Source organism: Barbatula barbatula, assembly GCF_947034865.1.
Source record: "Barbatula barbatula genome assembly, chromosome: 6".
Lineage (NCBI taxonomy): Eukaryota > Metazoa > Chordata > Actinopteri > Cypriniformes > Nemacheilidae > Barbatula > Barbatula barbatula.
Genome location: NC_136765.1, coordinates 25602351 through 25629979, shown reverse-complemented (window position 1 = coordinate 25629979; position 27629 = coordinate 25602351). Strand labels below are relative to the sequence as shown.

At 41.1% G+C, this 27629-nt stretch overlaps 2 protein-coding genes across 2 annotated transcripts in view; both read right to left on the bottom strand.

The window, feature by feature from the left end:
• Positions 1 to 900: 900 nt before the first annotated feature.
• cdc5l (CDC5 cell division cycle 5-like (S. pombe)) lies at positions 901 to 7793 on the bottom strand. Its single transcript, XM_079458303.1, has 16 exons — positions 7585 to 7793; positions 6916 to 7019; positions 6386 to 6547; positions 6009 to 6136; positions 5798 to 5897; positions 5340 to 5558; positions 5115 to 5259; positions 4829 to 5017; positions 4594 to 4742; positions 4331 to 4493; positions 4036 to 4200; positions 3866 to 3946; positions 3553 to 3795; positions 3195 to 3392; positions 1444 to 1656; positions 901 to 1319 (listed from the first exon to the last, which is right to left on the bottom strand). Exons 1-16 carry the CDS (start codon positions 7627 to 7629, stop codon positions 1215 to 1217), a joined length of 2409 nt encoding a protein of 802 aa, XP_079314429.1. The 5' UTR covers positions 7630 to 7793; the 3' UTR covers positions 901 to 1214.
• A 19102-nt stretch (positions 7794 to 26895) lies between these two features.
• Positions 26896 to 27629, bottom strand: part of LOC306895842 (kelch-like protein 29) — a gene marked incomplete at its 5' end in the record, with an annotated part of 35733 nt that continues 34999 nt past the window's right edge. Inside the window, one exon of the mRNA XM_079459382.1 lies at positions 26896 to 27629. This exon is cut by the window's right edge and continues 425 nt beyond it.

The window sequence follows — 27629 nt, the reverse complement described above, 5'->3', positions numbered from 1 at the left end:
AAAGCACCCATAACCTAAAATGATATTGAACTTATGAAACTAAAGATGTTGGAGATTTTCAATTCATGTCATAAAGACACAATGAATGTCTGATACTGCAGAAATGAATGAAAGCTACTTCAGAAACAGAAAGTCTATTACATTTTTAAACATTTAGAAGCTTGAATGGGACTGAAGAGCTCTCGATCAGTGATCGACCGATACGGATTTATTGACAAAGATATCAATTATTTGAATTATTCTCAATTATTGCAGAACCGATGTTTATTTACTTTGTTATACTTCTGTTTTTAACACACTGTTTACAACACAACTGAACAAACTATTGTATTTATAACAATCACCCCCTCCTTGCATAAAAAGCAAAACAACTTGCATTTATACACCAATAAATGGGGGGGGGGGACTGAAAGAGAGCAAAAAATAAAGTGTACCATTAAGTGTTAAAAAAATAATCTAACCAGTTAAAAAAAATAAAACGAATCAAAATGTTAAAAACTCCTTCAACGTGTATGTTACGTTAATAATATTTTGCACTCTTTGTATACGTAAGGTTATATTCAAACCCTATGTAATTAATAAAACATAATAAATTCCACAGGGCTGTGTTTATTCAGATATTTTTTAGCGAAATAATGGTTATATAGTCAATGATAATATAACTTCGGGCCTTTAAAACAAGTTAATCTTGTTGAACGTTAGCTACGCTAAAATGTCCTGAGCATCAACCCGCCGAGTAAACAGCAATATGAATGATGAGCATTCATGAGTTTCATTTAATTCATATAAAGTTACGTCTTTATTTGGAGAGGACTTGATGGCTCAGCTATGTGACTTCATTTATGTTAAATAAAGATGAATTAATTGATCCTTTGTGGAAAAACGGACACCGACACAACTGATAGTTAATGATTTATTTTGTAAATGATGTATGATCTCAATGCCTTTTTAAACCTAAAAAACGTAAGCACAAAGCTGACACATTGCTAAATATTTACAAGCCATTTTTTAAAAACAGAAAAAGCACAATACTTCAGCGAGTTCGACCACTCCGTGGTCCATGAAAAAAGCCGGTGAGGGTGCGAGGAAGCTTTGCACAATGAACACGTGTCGCATGCAGATGTACACGCTACAGTCAGAATGTCATTTTATTTCACATGGAGATAACGCACAGACATGTTCTGTACCGAGCAGAGAAACTAAAGAGATCACATTCAGAACTTCTGCGAGAGAGTCTGTTTCTCTAGAATCAGGTCTGCGAATCTCTGCTGGAGCTCTTTCTCTCGGTCCTGTTGTCTCTGACCATCTTCTCTCAGAGCCTGAATATACACAAGAAACAGCCATGATACACTCATATCAACCGCATCAGCATGAAGACAGATTTCTCAAATCAATCAACATTCTGCATTGTGAAGGGAATTCTGTGTTAAACGTTCATCTCACCTCCAGTCGGCGAGGAATGGCCAGATCTTCTTGTTTCTTCAGCTCCTCGAAGGTGTGAAGCTCCGTATGAGTCTGTTCCACCTGATCCCACAGTTCACTCAGCTGTTTGAGTAAACCCATCGAGCGAGACTGATAGCCACCCAACAGAATCTTCATCTTCTTCTCCATCTTAGCTGCGCGTTTGGCCTCTGTGGTCATGTGACCTCTGTTGATCTGTTAACACGTGTGGGAAGGTTTGGTAAATATCTCTATACACGGCAGTGAGCGCGACTGAGACGTACAGATGACATTTACATTTAGCAGACGCTTTTATCCAAAGCGACTTACATTGCATTATCCTATACATTTAACATAGGTATCTGCAATACCCTGGGATCAGACACACAACCTTGTGCTGTTAACACAATGCTCTGAGATACAGGAAAGCGATGAGATGCCATTGTTAAGTTTACACATCATCCATCTCTAAAGATACCAACTGAACCTCTGCATTAAACAAACAATTCGCTGAAGTTCACCAGTTAACAGACGGCTGTTGTCAAGCTGCCATGAGAAATAGCAGGATTCAATTATACCGACAGATGCCGGCACCGCGTACGATTGAAACCATCGCTAACGTAACTATTTTCAGACGTTCAGTTCTTGAACAATGTAACACGACTGCAAGTTCTATCGACAGCTCTGACACCGAAACAAAAACAAACGTCCGACATTAACACAAGCCTCACATACACATGCCGCCGCTTCTTAAAAAAACATTATGCTATTATAAATGATCTGTTTTCATTTCTGGTGTCGGGAGACTTCCAGTTAGTGTCCTCAGACTGAGCATCCCTGAGTAAAACATCTTCAGATGAGCAGAGAGACGACACAGCAGAGCACGACCGAAGCATGAAACTGATTTACTCTTAATGTAAAATCGTTCATTCACACTAGACTTTGGCCCATAAAACAACAGACGTGAATTATTGGTCGATGGTCCGGCTGACATTAAGCATTTGCCATCCTTAAAAAAGAATTAAAACAGACTTATTTTCCTGTAGCTCGGTGGCAACGGTCATGAGTTCCATCCCAGGGATCGTAACATACTCAGAAACACATGATTTATGATAAAAGCGTCTGCCAAATGCATCGACGTAAATGTAAGTCAAAATATCAATGACTATTAACGTTAGCGACTCATGATCAACGCTGTCTGTGTTTCTGTGCTTTAGTTTATCAGCAGAGATCTACATGACCGAAGCTGTTGAAGGTGTTTATGGAATCTGACACAGTGTTCAAATAAACCCAGCGCAGCGGTTTCTTCTTCCTACAGAAACACAAACTCCCCTCATCTCTGAACATGCTGCTGCATGAAACACCTCACAATTTCCGGCTCACGCTGCCAAGAGGCATGAAATAAACATGTTCTTTGTGAGAGCGGAGGGACGGTCGCAGTTAACAAAGTCAAAAACACAGCGACTGGCCATGAACGCACAGAGACACGATATGATGGCATTAAAACAGAACTAGACTCATCCCTGTTTCTCTGGCTATTACATTACAAGATTCATCCACTGAAAGACTTAAGAGCGCTGAAAATATAAACGAAGGCTAAACACTACAGTGACAATGTTAAATAACATTCAATTCTAAAGCAAATAAAATGGGTGTATTTATGCACTAGGTGTATGTTCGTACTGTACGTAAGAGCATCTGTGCGCTTGTGATCATATGGCGCCATCTGCTGGATTCAAATGAGTTTCTCTCACCTCCAGTTTCTTTTCCAGAGATTCGATTCTGTCCTTCTTGCTGGCGAGGTTAGCACGCGTGTAGCGACTCTGTCCGGGCAGGTACAGGACCTGACTGTAACACTCCTCCCACACCTGATTATACGCCTCCATAGACAGATCACCGTGGCCCATGCCGTGTTTGACCACCTCCATCTCCTGAAGCAGCAGCTCTTGGGCCTGTCAAACACAACACAACCATCTACATGTGCTTCGTCTCACAACAACTGAATAACGCTATCACTTCATGTGTGAATACTAAATACAGAGAACAGTATCAAACAGTAACACAAATCCCCCTGACGTGTTGAATCCAAGAGTAAATACTAATGTCAAACACCTTTTTGAGCTCGTCCTCAGAGATCTTGTGGTACGGGGTCTTGTCCAGGTATGTGACGTGATCAGTGTTGTTGGAGTTTGATCCCACACCTTTGATCTTCTTCATCTGAGCATCACTGAAGGGATGATGCAGACAGTCAAAGTGAATCATTGTGATCATCTCTTTCTTTATCGCCTCTTCAGCCTGCTGGAGGTCCGTCAGTGGAGGCTCAACATTCTGAGGCCGGAGGATCGTCTCATTCACCTGATGACAAACACATCCATCAGCATCACGTCTCAAAACACACACCATACATTAACATTCACGGCATCACCTCTGACGGTCTTGGTAAATCTTTCTGAACAGCCGTGTGTCTCTGACGGAGTTCCTTCTCCTTCTCTGCGTCTCTGACAGCCTGTAGAAACATCCCGCCAGTCAAATACAACATAATACTACATTCAAATGGTGTGTTTTGTTCACTAGCAAGTGTATGTAACCTCTGACCTGTTTGTGTAGCTCTATCTCAGCCGCGTCCTCCACGAAGCTCTCGTCCACCTCGGCTTCCTCCAGCTCTTTCTCTGCGTTTTCAGGAAGAACGATCTCGAAATCATTCTTGGGCACGGGCAGAGACATCAGACCCAGTTTGAGCTGCTCGCGGGACTCTCTTTGCTGCAGGAAACAAACAGCTTGACACAAAGACCTCACAAACACACACACAGAAGACATCACTACGGCCTCAACACTGCAGTCACATGATCATCAAAACGGAAATAAAACCAAACACAAGGGTGTGACGTACTAAGTGTTTTGCGAATGACGGGTCACTGTAATCCACACCGCCCTCTTCAGTGTTGATGCTGAGTTTGTCACGGAGAGGGGTTCTGCCCGGGGTCACGCCCACCAAGGGTTTGGGTGTCATTCCACCATGAGGGGTCATACTCTCTGATCCGTGACTGGGGGTTCTGGGAAATACGTAAATGAATGTGACGTCAAATAAAGCAGATCACCAAAAAATCATTACTCCAGTTATCAAGTGTCATGGTCGTGTTTATGTGCGGTTACCTGAAGGGTGTGGAGAGCACAGTGTTGGGCGTCTGAACCACCTGTCTCTGAGGTGTGACCCCTGAGAAGTCACTCTCGTGAAGGGGTGTGTTCAGACCTCCTTTAAGAGGAGTGTCCACATTGGTCAGTGCCATGAGATTCTGAGCTTCCTGTGAGGTGAAGGAATGGCGCGGTGAGACGCTAGAGAAGACATGGCAAAGCGCTACAGTATAACACAACACACTGAGAGTCAAACCTGTAGGATTTTGTCTTGTGCTGCTGGAGTTCTGGGTGTGCGAAGGGCCATTGAGTTATTAGTGATGTTATATTCAGACAGAAGAGCGCTGGACGCCGAGTTAGTGATTCCAGATTCTTCAGCCGCCTGACGGGCGATTTCACTGGCCTGACCCAGTTTAACCACCTCCTCCAGCTCAGCATCAGAGATCTGACAACACAAACCAGTAAAAAAGAGTTTAGGTCGTGTATTTCTGTTACTGCACTCACATCACAGGCATCTGCGGGATTCAGTGCTGATCTCCGACCTGTGGTGCCGGCAACACCAGTTTGCTTCTCTTCTTTGTAAACTCGGACACGCCGCTGGTCTGCAGGATGGCAGACGGAAGATCCGATTCCTTTTTCTTTTTTATTTTCTGTCGGTCTTTCTTGCGATCGTGGTCTTCCTTCTCACTGCAGAAGAAAAAAACAGCAGACGGGTGAGTCAAAAAACCTCCTGCGACGGGACAGGACGCTGGACTGACACAACTCACTTCCTGAGCTCTCCATCGAGATGCTGCTGACGCAGACGCTTGAAGTTGGGTTCCAGCGGGTCATACTGCTCCATGGATGTATCGTAGAAGCCCTGCGCAGGTTTCTTCTCGAAGGGGATCTCAGCATTGTAGTCCACACCTCTTTTCTTCTTGCGCTTCTTCTGGATGTCGATGCCTGCAGCTCGCAGCTCTCGACGCTTCTGAAGCGCAGCCAGACGCCTGCAGACGACACCAGACAGACAGTGAGGAAGCTTTCAGAATAAACACCTGTGAAGAACATCTCATACAGCTGTGATCCCACTGCGAGAGCTGAGGGGGTTTGTTCATGAGCATTTTAGAATCTAAACCTCAAAAAACAAGTGTTTGTAATTTTATTGCAAGTGACTGCAAATGTTTATTCTTAAATTCGACGAGTGCACAGCGAGACAGAATTTGTCACGTTTTAGATCATGTCTCACCGAGCCTCCTCCAGCTGCTTCTCTCTGGCTTTTCTCTTTGCCTTCTTGCCCTGTGTGTTGGCCAAGCGAGCCCTGGCTTCAGACAGCATCTCCAGCTCATCTACAGGCAGATTAATGGATGTCATGTAATGTCACGAAAACAGTCTGCAGCACTTTCAAATAGCCACACACACACACACACACACACACACACACACACACACACACACACCTTCATCCATGTCCACTGGGTCCGGTCGAGCTGGTTTGGTCTCAGGGTTGGGGTCGATCTCGCCTGGTTTTAATTTGCGAGGGTCATCGCCGACATCATCTTCATTCTCTCTCTGTGCGGCTTTATCTCTGCAGTCAGGAAAGATTCACGCTCAGCTTTCATCAATTACCACAGACACGTGTGCGAATGCCAATAACGAACACGCAACCTTCAACTTACAGATAGTCGCCAGCTTTCAAATAGGACAATAAACGATGATCTTTTGTGTGTGTTTCTGTGGCAGGAGATTATACAGATGTGTGCGTTGATGAAATGTCCACGACTAAAACACAAAACGTGATCTTGATTTGATGCTGCTTGTGTTGAACTGTACTTACAGCAGATACTCATAATGCTCCAGGCACTGAGCGGCCGTCCGGCCGATGATGGGTGCGATGGTTCTCCACTGGGTGGGCATCAGTTTGGCCAAATGCAGAAGTTTCTCCTCCTCCTCACGTGACCATTCTGTCTTCTTAATGCTGGGGTCCAGCCACTCGTACCTGCAGCACAAATACACTAGACCTGAACAATCTACTCTTGTCACACAAGTTCCCAACACAGCCAGCATTTCTGGGTACGCTAGACGCTAACGCAGGGGTTTTCAAACTTGTCATGCCAAGGACCCCAAGTATGTTTAACCTTTCCCGAGGGACCCCCTTTCTAAAATACATACCCATTTTTTGTATAAAGAAGCATTTAAACTGTTATACAAATAGTACGTGTGATATTATAAGACAACATATTGCTTGAAAAAAAGTTAAACTGGAATAATCTTCAGTATAGAGTTTTGCCGTCTTTAGTTTCTCAAAGAAATTCTGGGGACCCCTAGTTTGAAAACCCCTGATCTAATGTACCAGAGTAAACGTACCATCTGGCTTTGCACTGTTTGGCAGATTTGCGGTGCAGCAGGGAAGCGATTCGAGACCACTGGTTCTTGCCATATTTCATTACAGCCGCTTTGAGGATTTCATCCTGTTAAGAAAATAAACACACACAAGAGGTCAATAATATAACTCAAGCATGACGGATTTCACAACAATCCAATAAGAACTATGAAGATTGTCATGCACTTAATTCAACTACAAAGTGCTTTGTATGTACAATACATGCATATGGAGGATTGAAAAGATTGCGTTACTCTCAGACCCACGATACATACATTATATATATATATATAAATACAGCTCATTACATACATGTAAAATACAACTTTTACAAGCATGTTTATTTACAAAGCAGTCCGGTGAAAAATTACAACACGGCGTTCAGCATTGTGTATATTTGAGAAAAATACAGAAGATTAATTCATATTTATAGAAAATGTATATGCGCAAGCTTTTAATGGATACGTGACGTAACGCTACGTTAGCCTGACAGCATGTTTACGGCACATCAAACGTGTTAAACATATCATTCCACAGAACAGATGTGCTATGCTCGATCAAAAACAAATACATGAAGTTAAAACACTTCAGAAAGACCGAAACCGTGGTGATGAATAGAGTAGCTCGTGACGTTAATAACGTTATAAACAAACCTCCGTGTTCCGCCACACGCCTCCTTTAATCATAATTCGCGGCATCTTCGCGGTTTAAAGTCCTCGCACGCGCTCGAGCAGTCAAATCTTCTTCTGAAATGTGGAAATAAACGTAAAAAAGTGTTTGAATGTTTATGCTAAAGCTGCACCGCGTTACACAGGGAAATGGCTCCCAGTGCAGAGAATTGTGGGATATCACGCACTCTTCCTCTAGCGATTCAAGCGCGCGGCGTCATGACGCTTCGGCCCGCTGGCGCCCTCTAGAGTTACGCAGAGAAACTACACGCTCAACGCGAACATTACATTATATCGGGCACAACAAATGACACAAATGTTAAACAATATAACAAACATCACACAGCATTAATAAACAATGTCTTTTGTGTCACTGTATCTGCAAAACACAACATCTAAACAAACTCTCACAGTCTAAGAGCACTGGAGCACGTGCTTCATGTTACACTTTTTATTACAAATAAAATCAATATTTTTATGAAACATAAATGGTTTGAAGGACGGTGATGAAACATGGATGTAAGGTCATGACAGATGTCCATCCCATAATACAGTCATACAGTGCACAAATACCATTACAATCAAACTGTATTTTAATATAAATATAACTCTTTAAAGTGAAATGATTCGTGTGCTTTAGGGCTATTCAGGGATAGTGAGAAAGAACACGAGGGACAGAATCATCTAGTAGAGTAGTTTCTCTTATCACTTCTCAAGAGTTTGTTTATTTGTACACAACGTCTTGAAACAAACGTGACTATAAGTAATACATGCAGTTATAATGAATATAAGACAGTAATCATGTGAGGTCAGCCTTATGATGTGACTTCATTTCTGAGCAGTTCTTGATCATAAATATTCTGATAATATGGAGGTGAATGTTTAATTCTCAGAGCTGAGTGTCGACTTCATTATTCATCTCAAGCATCAATTCTTTCTCATTATCAGACTTCACATAATAAACCCTGAAAACATATTTAACATAACATGTAAAAGAGAGAACTCATCAGTCTCTGTTTCTCCGATAAGCAACGAGACTTGATAAATTGAGACTTGAATGAGACACAAGCAGTGTTGGGTGAGTTACTCTAAAATACTAATGAATTACTAGTTATTAATGACATATTCAATAGTGTAATGAGATTACTGTACAAAGTAAGTATTGAATGACTTCTTACTAATGACTTTCTATATCCTACATCAACCTTGAGTAGTGAAGTGATTCAATAGACATGAAACTGCTCTTTTAATTCATTCAAATACATAATATAAAACTACATAAAGTAATATTATTAACTGACTAAAGTATACAAATGTGAGAGTTATACATTAAAGCACAGATTTTAAAGGTAGACTTTGAATTTTAATGTCAATTACACTGTTGTATATATTACACAGTATTTAGTTCAATTACATCAGACGTAACTGTAATTCAATTACAGAAAAAATAAGAGTAATCCCTTAATCATCACATAAACTTCAATTGATTGATTTATGACCTATTGAGTTGTATGACTTGTCGCTTATTGCTCCCTGAATATTCTTTGTAAGTGGCTTTGGATAAAAGCGTCTGCTAAATGACTCAATGTAAATGTAAATGTAAATTACACTGTCCTTCTTAATCTCCTTAATTTAACAATATAAATCCAGAAATGGATATGAAATATACTGGTCGCCTGTGAAAATCGTCACTTGTTAAGTTATGAATGTCAATCTGTTGAGGTCTCAGAGATTTGTTCATGTTTTTCCTGAAAAAGTGTGTTTCTATAAATATTGTATAGAAGTAAAGGCTTTGACTGCCATTAAACATCAGATTACTGTAATGTATATTGAATGCATGACTGTTGGACGTCGTGTGAGGTTTGTTGATCAGTCCAGAATTCAGATTCTGTCACAGTTCTCTGCACAACCCACCAGTGCACATTAAAGCTCTGCTGTCTCCCTGCCTGGATCTGATCATCATGCTCATGAAGTTTCTAAAGCTCGTCACAGCGAAAAAAATCACCAATTGAGTCTTTATTTGTGTTCAGAAGCCCACTGTGTAAACGACACATCACCAAAAACATTTATTATTTCTTTATATCTTTTGCTTTAATGTGACAGTGAAATGTTTTTAAAAGTAAAAATCAAGATTTCTGTATAAAGGAGTCGAATGAATATCAGCGACTCAAAGTCTCTAAACTACCACAAGGTGAAGCAAGTTTCCCAGGATGGATTCACTTCTGCTCTGGTGTGTGTTTGTGTGTTTGTGTGTGTTTGTGCGTAAGTGTGTGGGTTTGTGTGTGCGTCTATGTTTGCGCGTGTGTTATGTGTGGGTGGGTGTGTTTGTGTGTGTGTGCGTATAAGTGTGTTTGTGTGCGTGTGTGTGTGGGTGTGTGTATATGTGTGCATGCGTGTTATGTGTGGGTGTGTTTGTTCGTGTGTGTGTGTGTGTGTGTGTGCGCGTGCGTGTTATGTGTGGGTGTGTTTGTTCGTGTGTGTGTGCGTATAAGTGTGTTTGTGTGCGTGTGTGTGTGTGTGTGTGTATGTGTGCATGCGTGTTATGTGTGGGTGTGTTTGTTCGTGTGTGTGTGTGTGTGTGTGTGCGTGCGTGCGTGTTATGTGTGGGTGTGTTTGTTCGTGTGTGTGTGTGTGTGTGGATGTGTTGACAGGTTTACTCTCAGGCCGTTGGGAAGAGAGATTAAAGTTTTCCATTGGGTTCTTATTGGAGAACTCCAGGTGCACAAAATCAGTTTAAATCAAACACACTGAAGCTTTGATTCTACACAGACACCTCGCAGGGATTCTTTAAAGCTGCGTGTCTTCTGACGCAGAAACATTCTGAGCTTTCATTTAACCCGAAGGTAATAAAGAACTGAAGGATATAGAACTCAAATAAACTCTCTGATTCTCTCCTGACTCCTGATAGGTTGTTGTTTTGAGAAATCAGACCGTCTGAAACATTTGTAGAAGTTATCCAACAAACCTGCCAAATAGAAATAAGATCAATTACTGTAAGTCATGAGCTGCAAACACACAACTATACACATCTGATGGGGTCATATTTGCTAGCTGGTGTTCAGGTTAGTGACATTAAGTATTTTGTGGGGTTGCTGTATGATCTCTGTATGTTTGTGTGTTTTTAAGGTGTATTGTAATGTGAAGGCTTCATTCAGCTGTTTGTGCCCGACTGACCCGAGACAGATTTAATGTAATGACTCTCGTGTCCGGCACTTCAACTCTCTGATCCCGACATAAAGCCCCTCGCTTGTTCTCCACTTAATAAAATCCCCTGTAAATCCAACCGGGAAATCATTGCCGCAGTCTTCAGCCAATCAGCTCGCAGGTCAATTAGGTCACACGACGTGCCCTTTGGACTCAGAGACATAAAAAACAACACAAAAACATCATTGGCAAGAAGATTTCACTTTGAAAATCCTGATAGAAATCGATCACCAGTGACATCAAATCGCTCCCGGCAGAGATCCCATATGGAGCTGTTCATGCCGTATGGTGCAAACCTCAATCTGCAAACAACAGACTGTTCCTGTTATTAGCTCCTGACAAAAACGTTGCTTTGAATAAAAGTGTCTGTAAAGAGAACGATTGTAAATGACACACAGTCATCACTGTACATCTACACATCCGTCATCCAGAACACCCTAACAACCGCCTTAACAACCATGACATCAGATACCACACATCATCAGACTCTCCACTGTACACTGACTCCACATCTGTCTCGCTGTCCACAGATCTGTCTCACTGTCACAGATCTCACTGTCCACAGACCTGTCTCACTGTCACAGATCTCACTGTCCACAGACCTGTCTCACTGTCAACAGACCTGTCTCACTGTCACAGATCTCACTGTCCACAGACCTGTCTCACTGTCCACAGACCTGTCTCACTGTCCACAGACCTGTCTCACTGTCAACAGACCTGTCTCACTGTCACAGATCTCACTGTCTACAGACCTGTCTCACTGTCCACAGACCTGTCTCACTGTCACAGATCTGTCTCACTGTCCACAGACCTGTCTCACTGTCACAGATCTCACTGTCCACAGACCTGTCTCACTGTCCACAGACCTGTCTCACTGTCACAGATCTCACTGTCCACAGACCTGTCTCACTGTCACAGATCTGTCTCACTGTCCACAGACCTGTCTCACTGTCAACAGACCTGTCTCACTGTCACAGATCTCACTGTCCACAGACCTGTCTCACTGTCCACAGACCTGTCTCGCTGTCACAGATCTGTCTCACTGTCCACAGACCTGTCTCACTGTCACAGATCTGTCTCACTGTCCACAGACCTGTCTCACTGTCACAGATCTCACTGTCCACAGACCTGTCTCACTGTCACAGATCTGTCTCACTGTCCACAGACCTGTCTCACTGTCAACAGACCTGTCTCACTGTCACAGATCTCACTGTCCACAGACCTGTCTCACTGTCCACAGACCTGTCTCGCTGTCACAGATCTGTCTCACTGTCCACAGACCTGTCTCACTGTCACAGATCTCACTGTCCACAGACCTGTCTCACTGTCCACAGATCTGTCTCACTGTCCACAGATCTGTCTCACTGTCACAGATCTCACTGTCCACAGACCTGTCTCACTGTCCACAGATCTGTCTCACTGTCCACAGATCTTTCTCACTGTCCACAGACCTGTCTCACTGTCACAGATCTTACTGTCCACAGACCTGTCTCACTGTCAACAGACCTGTCTCACTGTCACAGATCTCACTGTCCACAGACCTGTCTCACTGTCCACAGACCTGTCTCACTGTCCACAGACCTGTCTCACTGTCACAGATCTGTCTCACTGTCCACAGACCTGTCTCACTGTCACAGATCTCACTGTCCACAGACCTGTCTCACTGTCCACAGACCTGTCTCACTGTCACAGATCTGTCTCACTGTCACAGATCTGTCTCACTGTCCACAGACCTGTCTCACTGTCCACAGATCTGTCTCACTGTCACAGATCTCACTGTCCACAGACCTGTCTCACTGTCCACAGACCTGTCTCACTGTCACAGATCTCACTGTCCACAGACCTGTCTCACTGTCCACAGACCTGTCTCACTGTCACAGATCTGTCTCACTGTCCACAGACCTGTCTCACTGTCCACAGATCTGTCTCACTGTCCACAGATCTGTCTCACTGTCACAGATCTCACTGTCCACAGACCTGTCTCACTGTCCACAGATCTGTCTCACTGTCCACAGATCTGTCTCACTGTCACAGATCTCACTGTCCACAGACCTGTCTCACTGTCCACAGATCTGTCTCACTGTCCACAGATCTTTCTCACTGTCCACAGACCTGTCTCACTGTCACAGATCTTACTGTCCACAGACCTGTCTCACTGTCAACAGACCTGTCTCACTGTCACAGATCTCACTGTCCACAGACCTGTCTCACTGTCCACAGACCTGTCTCACTGTCACAGATCTGTCTCACTGTCCACAGACCTGTCTCACTGTCACAGATCTCACTGTCCACAGACCTGTCTCACTGTCCACAGACCTGTCTCACTGTCCACAGACCTGTCTCACTGTCACAGATCTGTCTCACTGTCCACAGACCTGTCTCACTGTCCACAGATCTGTCTCACTGTCCACAGATCTGTCTCACTGTCACAGATCTCACTGTCCACAGACCTGTCTCACTGTCCACAGATCTGTCTCACTGTCCACAGATCTGTCTCACTGTCACAGATCTCACTGTCCACAGACCTGTCTCACTGTCCACAGATCTGTCTCACTGTCCACAGATCTTTCTCACTGTCCACAGACCTGTCTCACTGTCACAGATCTTACTGTCCACAGACCTGTCTCACTGTCCACAGATCTGTCTCACTGTCCACAGATCTTTCTCACTGTCCACAGACCTGTCTCACTGTCACAGATCTTACTGTCCACAGACCTGTCTCACTGTCAACAGACCTGTCTCACTGTCACAGATCTCACTGTCCACAGACCTGTCTCACTGTCCACAGACCTGTCTCACTGTCCACAGACCTGTCTCACTGTCACAGATCTGTCTCACTGTCCACAGACCTGTCTCACTGTCACAGATCTCACTGTCCACAGACCTGTCTCACTGTCCACAGACCTGTCTCACTGTCCACAGACCTGTCTCACTGTCACAGATCTGTCTCACTGTCCACAGACCTGTCTCACTGTCCACAGATCTGTCTCACTGTCCACAGATCTTTCTCACTGTCCACAGACCTGTCTCACTGTCACAGATCTCACTGTCCACAGACCTGTCTCACTGTCCACAGATCTGTCTCACTGTCACAGACCCGTCTCACTGTCCACAGATCTGTCTCACTTGTCCACAGATCTGACTCACTGTCACGGACCCGTCTCACTGTCCACAGATCTGTCTCACTTGTCCACAGATCTGACTCACTGTCACGGACCTGTCTGTCTCACTGTCCATAGATCTGTTTCACTGTCACACATCTGTCTCACTGTCCACAGATCTGTCTCACTTGTCCACAGATCTGTCTCACTGTCACGGACCTGTCTTACAGCCCATAGATCTGTCTCACTGTCCACATATCTGTCTCACTTGTCCACAGATCTGTCTCACTGTCACGGACCTGTCTTACAGCCCATAGATCTGTCTCACTGTCCACAGATCTGTCTCACTTGTCCACAGATCTGACTCACTGTCACGGACCTGTCTGTCTCACTGTCCATAGATCTGTTTCACTGTCACACATCTGTCTGACTGTCAACAGATCTGTCTCACTTGTCCACAGATCTGTCTCACTGTCACGGACCTGTCTTACAGCCCATAGATCTGTCTCACTGTCCACAGACCTCTCTCACTGTCCACATATCTGTCTCACTTGTCCACAGATCTGTCTCACTGTCCACAGTGCTAAAGATCCTCCTGTGAATATCCACAGACAACAATGAATTCATTTATTCACTCTATACATCAGAATAAAAAGCCTCAGACATCATGAATATTAAAACACGCAACTGTAACTATTTTTATTATGTTAGAACAGAAAAGCTGTTGCTTACCATAAACATTCATGTGTTACAGTAGCTGGAAAGATGGAAAAGGTTATAGAAAATGTTTATTAATCAAGTATACAGGATGAATGTTACATAATTTATTTGACATGAGACGGTGTTGTTCGTTGGCATGAATAAGACTCAATGTGAACCCGACTTCATGGCAACAGTTGGCCAAGATATCACACAACAGTCAGTTTAGAATGTGAGCAAACACAGAGGCACTTTACAGCCCGACAGAAGAAATCTTCATCTCAGGAGACCATTGACTCATCTGCCCCTTCAGTCATCACCCCTCTCTCTCTCTCTCTCTCTCTCTCTGTCTCTAATGGACGACTGACACAAGAAACACAGGCACTGTATACACACACAGAAGATAAGACTAACAAGACACAGGCAAAGGGTTATGGGAAATGAAGTGAAATATGGCATCCCAAAGTTGCGTCCCAATTCGCCTACTTATACTACGCCCTTAAAGTATGTACTGTTTTTGTTATGGAAAAGTTTATACATTTTATTTCCTAGTAAAACTGTATGCACGCACTGGGACATACTAATAAAACAGAAGTGGCCGTTGTTGCTTAGACGACACTGAGATCCTTAACTGTCACGAACATCAAAATACATCTCTTTCTTGCATTTAAGTATTTATTAATTCATTATTTCATTTATAATGTTTACTTTATACTCATATTTATTTACTTAGCCAAGCATTGTTAATTTAACCTTATTAATGCAGTGGAGCGTCACTAAGCTCCGCCCTCTTGTGGTGAGTTGTGGGTAATATATCAGCCATTAAGTCTCTATGAAATCACACTTTGAATTTTCATTTCAACATACTATGATACTATGATGAGGAGAGTAATTCTATTTTCGAATACTATTTAGGACAGACAGTATGCAAATTGGGACGCAGCACAAGTGATGAGGGGAGAGGGGGCCCCCTGGTGGAAGGGATGAATGGCCATTTCTCACAGACATCATCTGGTCTTGAGGGAGTTTGTATACAAATGAAAGGCTGTAGAATTGGGATGTGACACGACTCTTGTGGTGTACTTTAATCCTCTCTTTTATTCCCTCATCTCCAGTGAGATTGTGTGGCGTTCTGAAGGTCAATGCAGAGTGAGCGGTCATTTGGAAAGAGCCGGCGCGCCTAATGGAGCACATTAAAGACACATGCACTACAGTCATTTACTCACAGCCACCAAATCAATACAGACGCATAGGTGTTAATCTTTCCTCCACACACTCTCTCTCTCTCTCTGTTATCCGTCTGATCTTATAATAGAAAGAGATTTGTCTGGAGTCTCATTGGATGAGATTCTTTAATAACAAACGCTGGGTTTTATCAATAGACATCAGTCTGCCGTAATATCACTAATGCATGTGATGGAAGGCTTTAATGAATCTTTCCTGGCTTCAGGCCATACATTAACACTGTCCTCTCTGTGCTACTATACATTCACTGAATTATTAATGTGAGACCTAAATCTCAAGAGTCGTTCTCACATTCAACCCCATCATCTGATCACAACATTAAAACACACCAACATACTGGAAAACCATCATGACGTCACACCTCAAATGATTCTCCTTTAGACATCAATGGGATTTAACAGAGAGCGAATGTTTAGGGCTCATGTGTGTCTCGGATATGTCTCATGTCAAACTGAGCTCAGATTTATCAAGTATATTAGTGAAGATCTCAATATGAACTCAAACACTTCTCCTCTAATGATGTGACCTCTACAATCTTCATTCATTTACATTCTTCGTGTGTTTACACAATTAAACAATCATTTTCTTTTTATTTCTCCCGAGAAAAACATGTGATACATAAATGAGTCTTGAGAAACCAAACATCAAATCTCATCTGGTTTGCTGTGACGTGTGTCATGAATTCTGTCTGGCACAATGAAATGATTAATATCCAAACAACAAACCTTGGATGTCAAAGATGTGGGCTAGTTGATGTGTTTGTATGTGTTGCATTTATATTCCATACGCGAGTGTTCACGCTGCATTTGTTTCTGCCTGATGACTTGTTGTTTTATAATAAACACATGCGAGCACATGTACAAGAGCTCCTCAAGCAGAAAGACATTAACATTCACAACATGCAGCACAAAACCCATTTACCTTTTGTTTTCCATCAATTCTAACAATAGCCACTTGTCCTTTTCCCCGCCGTGTATATAAACAGTCCAAAGAAGCAATTAATAACCGCGATACAGAGAAAATACCCTCTGTGTAATATCTTCTGCCATCCAAAGGTTAAAGTGACACCTGGAAGAACACTTTCAAATGAACAGACATGAATAATTACAGCATGTTTCAAGGTGACATTTATAATGAATCTCAATGGAGACGGTGAACACGAGAAGTCAATAACCAGGACGGAGGAGGAGATTTTCAGGGATTTCATAAGGTTTGACAACGGTGAATGACAAAATAAACGTGCAAATGTGCAAAGAGTAATCCGAACACCTTCGCAGTCACATAGCAACACCACGGCGACCACCTTTCATTGATAAAATTAGTTTGAAGTAGGGTACACTTCAAGTTCATTTTATTAAACATACTTTATATGAAGAGTTTTACGTCGACGCGTAGCTGCCACATACATTTAATATTTTCCACAATGATAATGGGATAATATGTTTTTGTTTTTGAAGGGATAATATGTTTTACCAAAATATTATCTTGTTAAAATATATAGTTTTAACAACATATTATCTTTGACGTGATTTTATTTAATGTGGCAGCCATACGCAACAATAGAGTTAATTTCCAAAATGACTTTTTTTATTGTTCATTCCAATTAATATCAATCAAACTGCAGTTGGTTTGTTAAGATTTAAGCCATAATAACTCCCAAAATACAGCTTACTAATAAAACAGCCACACTAAATCACAATGAAAATATACAATATTTTAAGTATAAGCTACTTTATGTTGTAAATAAACTAATATCGGTGTACAATCTTCTTACTAATTGAAATGAGCTCTTGTTCATTAAAGTATATTTTTAAGTGTAGCGTTATTCATCCAGTGATGCATTTTTAGTTGATAGTACGCTTTGAAGTATACTAGTTTAGTCAAGTCTTCGTTAAGTGAACTTAACATCATACTTACAGTTGACATATGCTGTGTTGTTTTAACCCATCGATGGGTCAGCCATTGTCTGGATAAATTGAACTGGAATGCTGAATAGAAAATAAACCAACCCTTTTTAGAGTGCACGTTTATAATATTTTTGTCACTTATCCCTATTTTGCGATTCATTTTGACACTTGAAATATACCTTAAAGTGATCTTGAAGTATATGAAGTATATCTTCATCCAAAGGTTAAGCACAAGCGCAAGGCAAAGCACACGAGACTGAATTGTGTTTTTACTGTAGATCTGCTGGTTTTCATCTCTCTTTCACTCATGAGGGATTTCACGTTCACTGCTTGTGTTGCTGTTTGCTACAAGCTCAGCAGAACGCCTCTGTGAATCTGTGTCTCCGGTGTGGAATGAGGTGTTTTTCTTTAGCTCTCGAGCAGAAACACAGCATGCATCTTTAACTGAAACGCTTCAGTTCATCTCCACATCTCATCCGGCCGACCGTCTGCCTTTTCATTACATATGAAGGGCACTTCAGTCGACGCAGGACGGCTGAAGAAAGAACACAACGTGAGGGCTGTTTGTTTGCTGAAGAGCAGCAGTTCAAGTGGTGAAACCATAAGCACATCTGTGACAGTAAAGATGAACTAAACAAAAGAAAAAGTGTGATGTCACCTTCAGCTCTTTGTTTCACGTCTTCACCTGTCAGACAGAAGATAAACTGTCATCACAACAACACAATGTGCTGCTCGCTCATCTAAACTCGGACTTTCATGTTATTTGTGATGTTTAAATGATAAGCAGCTCAATCTCTTCTAAACCTCTTCATTGAGCTCGAGTTTATTAATCAGATATTCTGCGGTTTACAAACACTCCATTTCTCATCCCTGTTATTATTCTACTACTTCATAATCTAGTTCAGTTTCTTCTGTTGTTCTCTCTCTCTCTCTCTCTCTCTCTCTCTCTCTCTCTCTCTCTCTCTCTCTCTCTCTCTCTCTCTCTCTCTCTCTCTCTCCGAAAGCAGTGTTTTAATTGGGCGACGAGAGTCGAGGAGCCGCTGGCATCACTTCAGTTTGATTTATGACCACATGAGGTAAAATCATAAAGATCCCAAACACGCCAGCCCAACGTCCCACTGACACAGATCAGTCTGTGAACATTCATTTAACAGACGTGTTTGCGTGTCACAGGACTGATGGACCTATGATGCTGTCAACACATTTATAAAAACTGCTCTGAAGCTCCTCGAGAAGCCAAACCACAAAAGACAGACAGAGAGGAGCGAGCAAAACATCAAATCAAATCAAATGTTTAATTCTTAAATTCTGTCATTCAAACTAACCTACAAACATAAGAATGTTCAGATCTGTCTCTGTGCGGATCGACCTGTAAAGATGTGTTAAAGAAGAGAACGACAGCTGTTCTCAGTGTTAATGACTGCGATGTCGTCTCACGGGATAAATGAAGATGTTTAATTTATATCGTGATCAGGAGACACAGTCATAAGGTCACCGAGGTGTCAGTGATGAATTCTGTGATCAATGAAAGACTTAACCCTCACACGCTCCTCGTTTCCTGTTTACACTACTGGTATTTGATCAATGATTGTAGTTTTTGATGCATTTTGAAAGGTCAGTTTTGTTACTCATGCTGCTTAAGATCTCCCCGGCCCCTGTGGAGGTGTGTGCACGCGTGTGGTTGTATACATGGTTTACGAGGACACGAATGTGTGTAATCACAACGTAAACAATGTAAAAACTGGTTGTCTGTGTCCTCGTTAACTAAATCGCAAAAAAACATACTAACTGATGATATTTTAAAAAGAAAAAATGCCAAACGTTTTCTGTGATGGTGAGGTTTAGGGGAGGGAAAATAATATACAGTTTGTTCAGTATAAAAAGCATTACGTCGATGGGAGAGTCCTCGTAAACCACATATACAAGTGTGAGTCCGTGGACATGTCTTTTCCATATGCATATGTGCTCTAGTACCAGGCCTTCATTACTGTATGGACATTTTCAGATTTATGCCGGATTCATATTTTTTACAAATGACCCCATATTTTCATACTGACCCCAAATACCAGATTGATTAATTTTTTTTACATACCTTCAGAACAACCGCATCAAGCCCAGTTGTTTTTCATGTGAATATATATAGGAAATGTGGAAAAGTCATAACATCCTATTCCACTGAGATAAAGGGATCCTTTTTTTAACCAAGGAAAACTTGATTTGGGTCATATTGACCCCAAGGAGAGGTTGAGGGGTGATATCAGTCACGAAGTCCAGCAAATAAAGACCGACACTTGTGAAAACAAAGCCTTGTTTGTGATTTAGAGTTTGTTGAGGCGTGAGTTTTAAAAGAGAGAGTAAAGAATCTCCTGGTGTTTGACTGATGGATGAAGCGGATGTGAGTCCTGGAGATCTGTTCATGTGTTTCACGCTTCTGAAAATAAAACGCACGCAGCAGTCAAGAAGTACAACACACCTGAAAATAGAACGATTACTAGCCAGCGGCTTGTCACGTTCACATTCTGTCTTTTTAAGAGTTTCAGAAAAACCTTTACGAGAGTTTGAATCTTTCAGAGCTCATGTGACCTCGGGTCTCAGCAGGTGTTAAAGTTCAGGAAAACACATCTCTGGAGAGCGCTGGCGGTCACGGTTCACAGGCCTGAGAATGTCTCATCATTGCTGCTGGCTGAAGATTGAAGTGAGCTCCGACCGAGCCTGAAATGAGCCTTTCTGGATGGTGATGGACTCTGAAAGAGCTAAACACCATGAAATCATGACTGGAGCCAGACGTGAGCTATTAAACATCAATCTGTGTGAAGATCTCAAAATTCATGATTTAAAGACACAATATGTACATTTGGAGCGCTAGATGGCCCACTTTCGAAACAACATCAAAAGGTGAAGCTAAATGACGTCATGTAGGAGAGTGGAATTATGGGACATGTGGTTTTCAACATCCAATGGCGTATGTAGATCACATCATGTTCACGGACGAGGTAATGAATGAATTTTATTTGATGGCATCGTAATGAGTTAGACCAGTGAGAGACTTTGAGATCACATATGATCTTTGAGAGAAAGCTGACCTACCTGAGTCTGCGTTACTCTCTCTCTCTCTCTCTCTCTGTGTCTCTCTCTTTATTTAATGCTGCTTGAGCACAAGTGTATGTCACAGAGGTTTATAAACGCTCGTGTTTCACCAGCCGTGCACCACAGTACAGCACTATTGAAATCAACAGCATCCGAAGAGCTGTTGAATATAAATGTCTAAAGGGTCAGCTGAAGAGGTGTGATGCGTTTCATCCAGACACGATGAAAATAAACCTCCTCTCATAAAAAACGGGGCTTTATATTCCTGTTCTTTCTCTGAATTATTCACATGCAGATTTTGTTTCACACAAATCTAGTAAAGCATCCGGAATGCGAAGAAACCAATACTTTCAAGTGTCACTGACCATTGAAGACATTTCACATAAACCTCATTTAAACAGATAAACATAATTGGTTCAATAATCTGAAGTTTATGTGCGGCTGTGGACCGGACACGGTGATTTATTCACTCCAGATAAACTCTGTGACATCACTTCAGATGCTAAACATCAAATCTGTCATCTAAAAGCTTCCTTCATATCATAAAGCTGAATAAGTGATGCCAGACAGATGGAACAGTATTGATCTGATGCACACTGACCTATAAAAACTGAATGACACTTGAAATGTCTGGAGTGTATAACTACACGTCTGGACTTCATCTGTTAAAAAGCACCAGAACATGTCGTTTTGAAATGATCATTCTTTATTTGATTTACTACAGAAGAGACGTTCTTCTTTGAATCTCTATGCACAGAAACTGAAGCTCAGCAGGAAATGTTTAAAGAAAGTTTCTTAATAGTAACTATTACGATGTCCTTAAAATGACATTTCATGCAGTGTGTAATGTTGATGCGAATCATTTGAGAGAGGTGAGGTAATAACTGACGGTTATTAGAAAATTAAAGTGTTTTATGTACGTATATGTACGTATGTTGCTGAAAACTCTTTAAACCAAAATATTGACTCTTTAAATCTGTGTGCAATGTTTAATTCTCGCATACTGCAGAGTATACAGTACAGTACACACTGTTCTTCAGTATGGTATATATGGACAGAACTTTATTTCACATCTGATAGTTTAGTCAAGAGAACTTATCTCTTAGTTTCTCTTGAAATCAGACGCTTTTGTTTACTGGATGTGGAATTTAATATATATAATTACATGAGCTCCAGATTTTGCAACCTTCATTTTATCCTTCAGTTTCCATTAATCCACCCACTCTCTCTCTCTCCTTCATAACCATATTATCCATCCACACACCAGTGTTCAGATAGATAAAACCTTACTCTTGATTTTATTCTCTCTCTGTCTCTCTCTCTCTCTCTCTCTATGAGCGAGGACTTTTATTGCCTCAGTAACAACAGCAGCACCGATATCTCATATCTCACTCTTGCCAATCTTAATTTATTTTCATCTCTTTTCTTTTGGCCTCTTTTTTAACAGTTTGTGAAAGTGTGAGAGTTTTCTGAGCTTTGTGGCATCATCAGAACTGTGTTCATTTTTCTGCTGTAACATTAGTTTAATTACTGACAAAAGATGTTTTTATCGTTGAAGGTCATTTTTGTGAATGAAAAAGAGACATGTATGAACCACGTGTAACCCCAAAGTCCAGATAAATCATTTTCAATCTCCACTTTGGACTTTTAAAGGCTGGAAGTATACAACACTTGCAGACGTGTTGAAAGTTTGCAGAGAAAAACAGGGCATCACACACTACACGATAGAAACTTAAGACCAGCGCAGACTTTCTGCAACACGTCCAGGTTATCAAAGTCCTAAAGTGTATTCCATCCTTAAGGGGACTAACTTAAATGTGATAGGTGTCTTGATCGAAAGCAACTTACATTAACATTAAATATATCGATGCGATTATTTTTGTGTGAAGATGCACACAGTGATGTTTTTTGTAAAGTATGTTTTTAAAAACGACTTAAATAACATAATTTAACTAATGCCTGATATCAGTTTAAACTAATTCCTGTCTGTGAAACGGGGCCTAAGAGTTTCATCATGTGTTCATAAACGCCTGGATCTTCTTTAGTCAAGTTGTTCTTATTCTTCTCACGCAGTATTGAGCAGCTCGACCTGTTTAATATCACTGCTATTTGCAAAACAAATTTCCCTATCTGAGCCTCAACAAAGATCTCTCAAAGAGATGCACTACATACATCACGCAACATTTGATTTTATTACTATAATTATCTTTCTTTTTCTTTGTATACACTTGCACTATTTGTACTCAGCCCAGATGCAAATGCTTTGGCAATACCAATGTACATTTTTTCATGCCAATAAAGCACACATACATACTTTGAAAATTGAAATTGACAGAGAGAGAGAGAGAGATGGTGCAGAGGAGCTTGTTATAGAGAAAGACAGACAGATGCTGTTGTTATTTGTGTGACACATCAGTGTTGAGCGTGAGACAGGACACGGCCGAGGGCAGAGCTGGATTTCTCTCTTCAGTGTGAGGTCTTTATACGGCTGAATGAAGAGACGTGACCGGATCACAACCAGAACACAAACACGCCATCAATCCCTCCCATAACACCAGCCAGAAGACCTCTGAACATCCATCTCTCTCATCATTCCCAAAATAAGGTTTCCAATTAGAAGCAAACACAGCTTTACGGATGCTCAAATCACTTTTATCCTCCAAAACAAACACGGATGTGAAGAACCACAACAGACTACACAGACGAAACTGTTTCATGATAACAAGAAGATTCTTTTCTGAAAGTTACAGCGACGGCTTTCTTTTAGAAAAGACTGATGCAATATCGACTTGAGACTCGGAATAACCCTCGTATCAATATTCTTAAACAAAGCTTCATCTTTTTCCTTCAGTTCTCGTGTTCGTCTCTCAGCCTTAAGGGACACGTAGAGTGACGGCATTTTAACATCTTTGGAATAAATAATGTGACACGGATCCTTCACATTGACCCAAATGACCCGTCGCTTGTGTTTTTGTGAATAATTCTTGCCGCCTGTAAAGAGCTCTGTTGACAAGAGTGACTTCCTTATTGCTCTTCAAATCCAAGAGGACGACACCACAAAACACAGTCAGTCTGAATACATCAATACAAATGAGGAATCAATGTGAGATGTGTCGCCGACACGAGAGGAGAGACTTAAAATCCCATCAGAACCGCCGGACCACCAGAGACATCAAATCTGACACAAACGTGCTGTTAAAGCGATTCACAATCTTTTACCACAAAAACAAACATGGGCGCTGACGTTAAACCACAAATCAACCTAGAGCAACAATAGTTGAACCACAGATGCACATGCTAATCAATCTGCTATAAATCCATACTACACTTTTACTATAGTAAAACCACCATTCATTTTCTTATGAAAGAGATCATGTGCTGTACCAGTATTTTGTTTAATACTGCTCTACAGGTTTAGAAGTAAAGATGTTTTCTTCACAGCGATGTCACTGAGGAATCCTTTATAGTTCCTAAATACCCAGGCCTTTCTCACCTCTTCAGAAAGATGATGTGTAACCCGTGTTTACCAAAAGCAAACACTAAACATCTGCATACCTCACAGAGTAGGGTAAGTTATTCTAAAAAGTCATGAATTACTAGTTACTAATGAAATATTCAATAGTGTCATTACATTACTGTATTTAATTACTTTCTATATCCTACATCAACCTTCAGTTGAATTGATTCAAGTAAATAATATAAAACTACATAAAGTATTCTTATTCACTGACTAAAGTTGCTCTTTGTATGATATATCACTTATTGCTCCCCAAACTCTTTGTAAGTGGCTTTGGATAAAAGCGTCTGCTAAATGACTCATTGTAAATGTAAATGTAAGTATACAAATGTGAGAAGGACTCATTAAAGCACAGATTTTAAAGTTAGACTTTGAATTGTACTGTATTGTATATATTACACAGTATTTAGTTCAATTACATCAGAACTGTAATTTAATTACAGATCAAATAAGAGTAATCCCTTACTTGACTTTTTAAGGGAAAATGTAACTAGTAACTAGTCATATACTGTACGATAAATACAGTTTTACACATCAAAGCAGATCAAAGTTGAAGATGATCTTCTAGATAAAGTACATGTTTGTTGGAACGTTCCGACCGGATTCTCTTTGATTACAATGTCTTCTGATGGATTAACCAATTCCCAAGGGTGTACATCGATTTAGGATTCCATCAACACAACACACACGCAACAGTTTCGGACAAACACACACACACACACACACACACACACACACGAGTGTCATGAATAAATATCTCACACAATCAGAATGTACCGTAAGAGGATCTGAAGGTCATTGAATCCACATCGAAACACAAGCTAATGAATGGATGCTTGTCAGATGAGAATACACACATTAAACGTTAATGTTTTATTTGATGTACCTTCAAAACCCAAAATATATCTTATAGACTAAGAAGAGATTTACATCTTCTTAGTGGGACTATCCTGGTAAAATAACTATAAAAAATAATAACAGTGTTGAGGTTAAACTGTAGTTTAACTTGAATCGAATCGAAACTGTCTAACATGAATAATATCATGTCAAATATTGGAGTTTTAGGTCACATCATCTCATTTCCACCCAAATAACACAAGTGTTTGTTAAAAGTCACTTAAAAACAATATTTTTAAGCTGAATTTAAGACTTATCGGAACACAATAACACATCTTCCAAACAAAGATCCATGAAAAGCCAGTGTGTGGTGAATAAACAGGAATATGAGACACAGGGACGCTGGATCAGCTGAAGTTTTAAGTGCAAGAAGGCATCTCTGATGGATGAGCTGCTTGTGTTTGATCTGTAGGAGAGAAGCCCACCGGCTCATGGCAAGAGATGGAGGTGGACAGGTGCAGTTTAATTTCATTTAGACAGCAGGAGGAGAAAATCAACCGTTCCACATCAGTAAATATTGGACGGGAAGACGGCACAAAGCCAACGGCCAGTTTTATTCATGTGGTGTGACGGCTCGAGGGCACAAGCCAAGATCATATCATCATAACACACGTATAATACAATCATAAAAACACCATCACCTCTGATGTTCTCATGTCAACATGTACCAGTTAAAAGTTACAGAATGCTGCATTAATACAAACTCAATGATACGATGCTATCGTGAGTGGTTGCCGGCAGAGCTGATTCTAGACGTCTGGGGGCCCTAACCAAACCTTTGAGGGGCCCCTTGTCATAGTTAAATTTAGATAAACATGACTGTAAACTATAAGAAATCAATTAAAACAGCTGTCAAAAAACTTGATTAATATAGTTTACTCAAGAAAGCTAACCATACGAAACAATTCTCTGAATGTGATGACACAAAAATTGCATACTATCTTGGCAAACATACAGTGGGTTGGAGTCGTGTGCATTATAGCTGAAACGTCTATAGTATTTTGTAGCCAATGCAACTTTGGAGGCGCTCCCTAAATTCAGACTGTCGAACGTCCAAAGTCAAACCATCTTTATGTCAGTGGATAAATACTGGATTTGTCAATCTTGCAGAATTTGGCAAAACTAAATAAGACACAAAAACACATGCCTTGTTCTTTTGCTTTGCGGTGTTGGCGTTTTCCCCGCTACAGACGGACAGCTCCGTTTTAAAGCCATGGCCATATGTAAAGACGCATCAACCACATTGTGCACTACAGAGACCGAGTGAAGTAATTAAATAAATTAACAAGTACATTTTAAAATGATCCCTCAAAAGTTGAATACACAAGTTATACAAAAAGCATCTTGTTTACATTACTATATTGTTTTGGATTCGATACTAGGGGGGCCCACTGGCGGTACAGGGGCCCTAGGCAACCTGGGTAGTCTGCGTATAGGAAGGATCGGCTCTGTTGCCAGGGCATGGGTTCATGGTTGCTAGGGTGTTCTGGGTTGAGTTTTAATTCAACCGAGATAAAACATAGTTTGCTTTGTTGCTTTGTCGTGGAACCGTGTATCTGGAATAAGTTTTGTTATCATAAAATAAATGATGCTCCATGATGAGATAAACAAATAAATAATGAGAGACAAACACCGCTTTCATTATGAATGTATTTTTGCATACGCATTATTGTTCCAGTGAGTGAATAAGGCCTATTATTGATTTCAACAATAACAGCTTCTGATTATTATTTTGTACAACACAAATCTTCATCATGTCTATACAAACAGTCTGTACAGTTCCTAAAATAAACTTTTGTCGTGTAATACACAGAGTCGGACAGCGTGTCGTGCCGTCTTCACGTTTGGCAATGCAGAGATAATGAGGGCAAACAGTTTTCTCTCTGAAAGTCAGATTTGTGCTTTGGCTGTGTGCAGAAAAAAAGTGTGAAACTCGAGCCAGAAATTTCACATCAGTTTCTTCAGAGGCTGCCGATTGAACGTTTTACAGATGCTGCTGGAGAAAGCGCTGAGTTTGTTCTGTTCCTCCTGGCACATCTTCACATATACAAACTCTTTCCACAGCAATATAACAAAATAACATTCAATTAATACCGACCCAAACTGTTGACACCTGTGATGTTTTTCTCCTCTTTTAAATCAATCTTCCAGTCAAATAAATTTAGGCAAAACTTCGAAAATGTTTTTTGTTAAATATAAAAAATTAACCGAACTGTACTGAATATTGCACCATCTGATTTATTCCTACAGGACTTGTGTGGGACACCAAGGGTAACCAAGAGGGGGCGGAGCTTCGTTAAGGGTCCACTGAGGTTTTTGTGTTATTAAACAGAAGTGAGACAGAGATCTGAAACCGTTTCCACACTGAGATGA